The sequence below is a fragment of the Salvelinus fontinalis genome, chromosome 33 (assembly GCF_029448725.1).
Source record: "Salvelinus fontinalis isolate EN_2023a chromosome 33, ASM2944872v1, whole genome shotgun sequence".
NCBI lineage: Eukaryota > Metazoa > Chordata > Actinopteri > Salmoniformes > Salmonidae > Salvelinus > Salvelinus fontinalis.
Window position 1 is genome coordinate 44,157,475 of NC_074697.1, and position 6,342 is coordinate 44,163,816.

Below are 6,342 nucleotides of genomic sequence, written 5' to 3' on the forward strand. Positions count from 1 at the left end.
CACAGCAGTGGTTCGGCCAGGCGTCAGCTGTCATCTGAAGGCATTCAGTTTTATTGCTATGCAGGGAGTGACCAGAGGGGTGTAAAGATTAGGGATGAAACAAAAGCCATCTTATCTCCATGTGAAATCTGATCCGCTTGGCTACCCCCCACCCTATGCACACACTGAACTCCCAACACACACTGTGAATAACAAAGGACTAACTATAGAAGAGAGTAGTCCCGTTACAGTAGCCTACAGATTAATATGTGGGTAGTGATGCTTTTGGAGGTGCTTTACATTGAAACAAAAGTTCCAAAGAAATCAGTGTAGCTGTGTTATAACTAGGTTAGCGCAGCAGGACGCTGTAGGCAAACAAACCAAACGTTTCACAAATGTGCCACTACACAAGCTATACACAAGTTATTTGGAGTGACTCATCAGCATTTGAAGAGGCTGATGTTCATTTGGGAATATGTTCGATATTATGCAAAAACACTGATGGCACCATGACAAATTCAGTCTTTGTAAATGTAGTGCTGCATTTCACAGATGCAACCATTGTGGGAAGATTCCCCCAACCACCTTGAAGACAGAGGAAATACAATTAATATAAGATTAAACAAAGTTTAAAAAAAGTTTATTTCCAGTACAACAAAATATATTAAACTTAAATACAAACTCAAAAAGTTCTATAAATACATTAAAATAAATTAAACTTAATTTACTAAAGATTCTCCATTAACACTAAACAAGCTTGAAACATGTTGGTCAAAAAGGTACTTAAATACAATGGAATGCAAAAAAAGCATCCACCCTCAGAACCAACTACCAAAACATCTCAGATACAAACCATCTACCATTAGATCTCCCCAAGAACTTCTAGAAAGACACTACAATTCAATCTACTGAACAAGGTGCTGTTTAGGTCCAACTCAATAGAATCAGAGTTTAACGGCAACCCAGTTTAATCATTTCACTTTGCCATTTACATGTATTTTTCGGCTAATCAGGGATTTTATGCAGAGTCTACCACACAAGGGATACACACTGTACTCTTGGTGCATCTTCAGAACGTCTACGTACAACTTCAAACATTTGCAGATTACAGAAACAAGTGAGAAAACAATCATTAATTCTCACAATCCACCTTGCTAAGTAAAGTTAGGAAACCAATTTAAGCTTTGATCTAAAATAGGAAAGAAAATCCAAGGTCCCCCTGCAACTAACAATGAAAATTGCAGTTTCCAACAATAACAGCAAAAAAAAACTAAACGTTTACAGGCACTGAAGTGGGTTTTTGGAAAAGCTCAATTTCTTAAGCCCAGTCAGAAGAACAGTGTACAATAAAGAAAGAAAAAAAATCACAATAGTCAACCAACATTCATAGGGGGAAATCTAACTTGGCAGAAATGCATTGTGTCCTTGTCTTTGGCTTTTTTAACATTCTAAGATTCATGAATTGCTTCTCAAACTGTCATTTACATGACTAGTTCACTTCTTACAACTGCAGGTGGCAGGAATGGAGGACTTCCAGTGGCAATAACACTGACTACACCATTTTCTTCTCTCCCAGATAGTTAGTGTAACGCAACTCTTGCACCTTGCCTTGCTGTCAACTTGTGCCTCAAAATTGTACAGCTTAATTTCGCTTGAGCTTAACTGAAGCATGTGTCAAGCATCTGCCCGTACAATACATTAGGTACACAATAGTATGCAGTCATGGTTCTTTAAAAAAAAATACACAAGTCTTTCAATGGACAAGACGTCACTGAGTGGTTGGGGAAGGTTTGAGGAGACCATCCTACCTAGAGGAAGAAGCTAGTGCTGCTGCAGCACTCGTCAGGCACTGAGAGCTGGCTGAAGATAGGCAGCCGCCGACCAGACCCATCTGGACCAGAGGAGTCAGACCCACTGAGGCTGCTGGCTGAGCTGCCACACCCACCCTCGTGGTCAGACAGGGAGGTATAGGAGAGGCTCCTGGCCCTGAGAGCAGGCCCACAGGGGGGACTCTGGCTCTGCTGCAGGCCGCAGCCCTCTGATAAGGTACAGGGGTTGTGGGAGGGGGAAGGCACAGGGGACAGGCCACAGAGGGAACAGCCTGAGTCAGGAGAGGGAAGAAACTGAGACTGGAGTTCATGGGCCGGCTCAAAGACACAGTCCACCTCGGAGAAGGCCCGGAAGAGCAGGTCGGTGATGTCAGCTGAGGTGGGAGGGGAGACTGAAGGCACGAGGAGGAAGGGGTGGGGGAGGGAGTGCTCTAGAGGCTGTGGAGGGGCGGAGGGGAAGCCTCCGAAGCTGAAGCTCTGCCTAAGTAGAGGGGGTCGTCTGGTTCGGGGGGTTTGGGGACCAGGCCCAGGTCTGGCAGGACTAGGGCCCAGGTCATCCTCGTTGTTATGAACAAAGTGGCAGCGGATGCCGTAAGGACAGAAGCCAATGGTGTGGAAGGTGCGACAAGGCTCCGTCTTGTACTTGGGGTGTCTGTTGAGGTCACGTATCTCATCAAAGCCGTGGGCAAACTGGCACTTCCCCCCGTACTTACAGATGCCACTCTCGGCAAAGGTGCGGCAGAGTTCAGTCTTATAGCGTGAGGAGGTGGGAGACCCAGAGACAGGGCCACCAGTAGGGGAGGCTGGGGGCTGTTTAGGCTCTGTAGAGGCCCAGCCCAGGGTGCACGCGCTGGGCTCCACCATGCTGACAGAGCGCTCAGCCCAGAATGACATCTTCAATCTTGATGGGAGTGAGGCCTCTGTGTTCTGCCCCCAGTGGCTGGAGGTCATGGCTGCACTTTCTGTGGAGTGAGTAGAGAGGGCAGAGCTAGATGCAGAGAGGGAACATGGGGTCCAGGGCTTATTGTAACCAACAGGTCTCACTGGGAATGCTGACTGCTTGGATGTGTCCCGGAGGTCCAGGCTCAGAAGCTGCTGGATAGACAGTAAGAAAGGAGGGGAGGGGAGGGGGGGGGGGGGGGGGGACTGTTATACATTCATCTACATTTTCAAAACAAAAAGATAACATGGTCTGTTGTCTAAAGAAAACTAGTCAAGCCATGAACAGTATCTCATGTTAACTTCATCTGGAGGACCCACTTCTACATAAAAACAATGCCAGGAAATAGCAAAACCAAGGGAAACTTAGCACTTCAAACTGAGATAGTTCTATTCTTTCCAAAGGCCTGACATGAGTATGTTAAACTTTGCAAGAATGATACTTTCAAATGCCCAAAGAAACAGCATAGTTCAACTCAGTCAACCATCTAGTTAAAGTAAGATTTACTTTGCAAATGGCCAATTTTGAATGTGCAAGAAAGACTACTGTGGGTGACTTTAGCTAATGCAACTTCTCAGTTTTGCTATTACCGCTAGCTAGTTGCTTGGATTCAGTTAGTAAGTTAACAGAACGTCGTTACTATAGCTAGCTAATACTCGTTTGAGGCGCGCACAAAAACTAATTGAAATGCACGTTGGTTAATCTACACATGGATAAAATCAGCACTCCACGTTTAGCTTGTGCATTGAAAGCTTTTTTATTGTACAATTGTATTTTGGAAACGAATGTTTAGTTTAAGAGCAATCGATCTAGCATTAGCACGTTAACCACCAATAGTTTGAGTCATTTCTAGTGAAACAAGTTCTTAACGCACGTCAATTAATGACAAGATGCATTTGCTCAGCGTCACTAGCAGTTGCACGACTTCATGCATTGATTTGTAAGTTAGAAAAGATGGCATACAATTTGCGTCTAATAAACATAGCTAGCTAACAACATGATATCACGAACCAAAAGGTACCACACCACTAGCTGAGGACTGAACTTGCACATTGAAAACAAATGGCTCCATATTGCAGTTCCAAAATGCAGCATTGCAAATTCACTCACTACCGGTATTCATTCGAAATCGACTGGTTGGCAAGTTTAACTAATTAGGTATATAGCAAAACTATGCATATAGAATGCAGGATTTTGCGAATTTAAAAGGCATCCGTTGATTTGTGCAACATAGACTTGCTAACTACGTAGCTATTTTTAATGGTATAAAATCATCAAATTACCTTGCACATAACCTCTTCCAAATCAAGAAATTTATTAAGCGCGTATGGCATTTTCTTGAGATGGGGTTCCATCTTGGACACACGGGAAAGTATGTTAGCTCCAGTTGTCAAACTTTTCAAAGTTTTCTGTACGAACTGCAAATCGTGTGTTGGTCCACGTGTGGTTTTAACTCTACACTGTATACGATAGCCACACCCCCGCACCAACTCTCGTCCCTCTGTATGGCCCACCGTGCAGCCTAGTAGTTGGATGCATGCCAGCCAGGCAAAACAGCACATCACAACAACAAATAACATTTTGATGAACATCGATTGATGGACAGTATTGGACAACATACCATTTCTCTCATACAATCCAAATCACATCTTGTTTTCATACATTTTGAGTGAATACGTTTTTCAAAAGAGCCAAATATATGTTGTAGTTTGATGAAGACAGAAGCCACAAGCACCTAATTATTCATGGTCATATTGGACAAGATGAAGGTAGTGCACTTTTCTCCTCACATAAATATTAATGAGCAGATGATAGGATGCAATAGCAATGTTGCAATTCAAACCAATGTCAGTGCATTGCAATGAGTAACAGTACCTCATGTAAAATATCAGCATTCTGCATACCATCCAAGAACACACGTAATGAATCCAACACCAAGTTGTGTCCATAACATGCTCATTCAAATGCATGGCCACATTGGCCAGCATGGCAATGCGTTTTAAACCCATGCTATGATAGCCCACGCTATGATCACAAACCTTCTCACTTGTGGAGTCTGTAGCCCACATTATTAACTTATGGAAATCTCATACTACACATGACTATATAGTTTCATCCTCAAGGCTCACCAAATTAAAACATCAAACCCGTTCTGAGTGTGTGTCCATATGGAGGAGGATCTTGAAGTACCTTGATGACATGATCACGGGGGAGTTCTGTCCTGGTCAGATAAAAGAGTGTTGGCTAGACCAGGCAGAGCACACCAGTAGCATCAGCCACTGGAGCTCAAACATACAGAGACGACAGACCTCCTGGAGAAAGGCCTTTGATTTCAGAGGTGGAAGGTGTTGAATGTTTTCACCCCCAGGCCAGAGATACAGACATTAAAGCCAATGATGCCCGGAGGTGACGGCAGGCAGGCAGGGGTGACGTAGTCACACGTTGGGTGCAGCCAGCATTAGGGACTTTCGTTTAGAGGTCAGGGACGGCAGACTAAAAACCTACCAGACGCAGCGCGAGTGGAGATGGTCCAGGGGATGTTTGGCAGACATATAGTATGTGATCCTGGATGTTCAACACTAAGAAACTATTGCAGCATCCTATCAATTACAGTCTTATCCCATTGTCCCAATCTCTCTTAGTATGTAGTCAGTGACAACTTGTTGGTTCACATTATTGTCCCCTTTTGCTATATTGAGCATCGCACCTTGTTTTAGGGAAAGGAGAAAAGACTGAGAAGGAGGAATGGGGGTAGACAGAGGGTTAAGTTAGGCCAAAGGAGCTTTTGGAGACACAAGGGCACTTGTGAACAAGCTGACTTAGGTCTTATGTCCATGCACTTAAGGTCTTTCAGTAACATAACTTGAGCTCAGGACAATGCCGAAAGAAAAGCTTTGTTTTGGTTATGCCTCAAAGCTCAATGGTTTATGCCCTCTCGAAACAGCAGCACATTTTAATCAAAGGTCCTCTTTGTGAGAGGAAGGAAACTATAGTAAACTATAGAGTTCAAAACAGGCTCCTCTATCCATCCCCCCAGTATCAATTGTAAAAAACAACAAAGACAACATAAAAATTATGTCACAACAATTAAGAAATTAAACCTCATTACTATAATTTAATGTAATGCTTTCAAGTATAATGTGTTATTAAAGTTTTTTTGTATATTATCAATGTCTACTGTGATGTGCCCTGGTAAGACGAAGAAGAACGACTGTTTTCAAATTCTGGAGCCAGATGCAAAGAATAGAAAACGGAAGAAAATTGGGATTCTGCAATATTTTAACAGTTCAAAAATGAAGTTGTTGTTCTATAATCACAGTGAAATAACCCATAACTTTGGTTTCCATTAAAAGAGGACCGAAAAACACAGGGCTTACGGGAACAGCCCTGACCACTGTGCTAGCGGTAGAATAGATTATGTGGACCATGACAAATGCAAACACCTCACAGACAAGACCTCCAAATCGTTAGGTCTAAAGACCATTAGAGTGTGGTAAACATCAATCTGTGAGTTTAAGCGGAGCATTAAGGGCTTCTATGTTTGATGCAATGTTGTCCAAAAGCAGGGGGAGTGGGTGAGTTGTGTGTGGCTAG

General features: G+C 43.3%; 1 protein-coding gene across 2 annotated transcripts; it reads right to left on the reverse strand.

Annotated features, from left to right (window-relative positions):
- Window positions 1-602: 602 nt before the first annotated feature.
- On the reverse strand, window positions 603-4,194 carry LOC129832350 (mRNA decay activator protein ZFP36L1-like). Of its 2 annotated transcripts, none has more exons than XM_055896356.1 (2): window positions 4,032-4,194; window positions 603-2,900 (listed from the first exon to the last, which is right to left on the reverse strand). In XM_055896356.1, the coding sequence occupies exons 1-2, from the start codon at window positions 4,101-4,103 to the stop codon at window positions 1,788-1,790; spliced, it is 1,185 nt and encodes a 394-aa protein (XP_055752331.1). In that variant the 5' UTR covers window positions 4,104-4,194; the 3' UTR covers window positions 603-1,787. The 2 variants fall into 2 exon arrangements, with proteins under 2 accessions (XP_055752331.1, XP_055752330.1); XM_055896355.1 differs by having other exon boundaries at window positions 603-2,903.
- Between the last annotated feature and the right edge of the window lie 2,148 nt (window positions 4,195-6,342).

What these genes read in the sequence shown, in the direction of transcription:
- LOC129832350 (XM_055896355.1), bottom strand. Translation starts at nt 4,103, where the DNA reads ATGGAACCCCATCTCAAGAAAATGCCATACGCGCTTAATAAATTTCTT. An exon ending in TGGAAGAGGTTATGTGCAAG is followed by an intron (nt 2,904 to 4,031) that starts GTAATTTGATGA and finishes CTGTCTATCCAG; the next exon opens with CAGCTTCTGAGCCTGGACCT.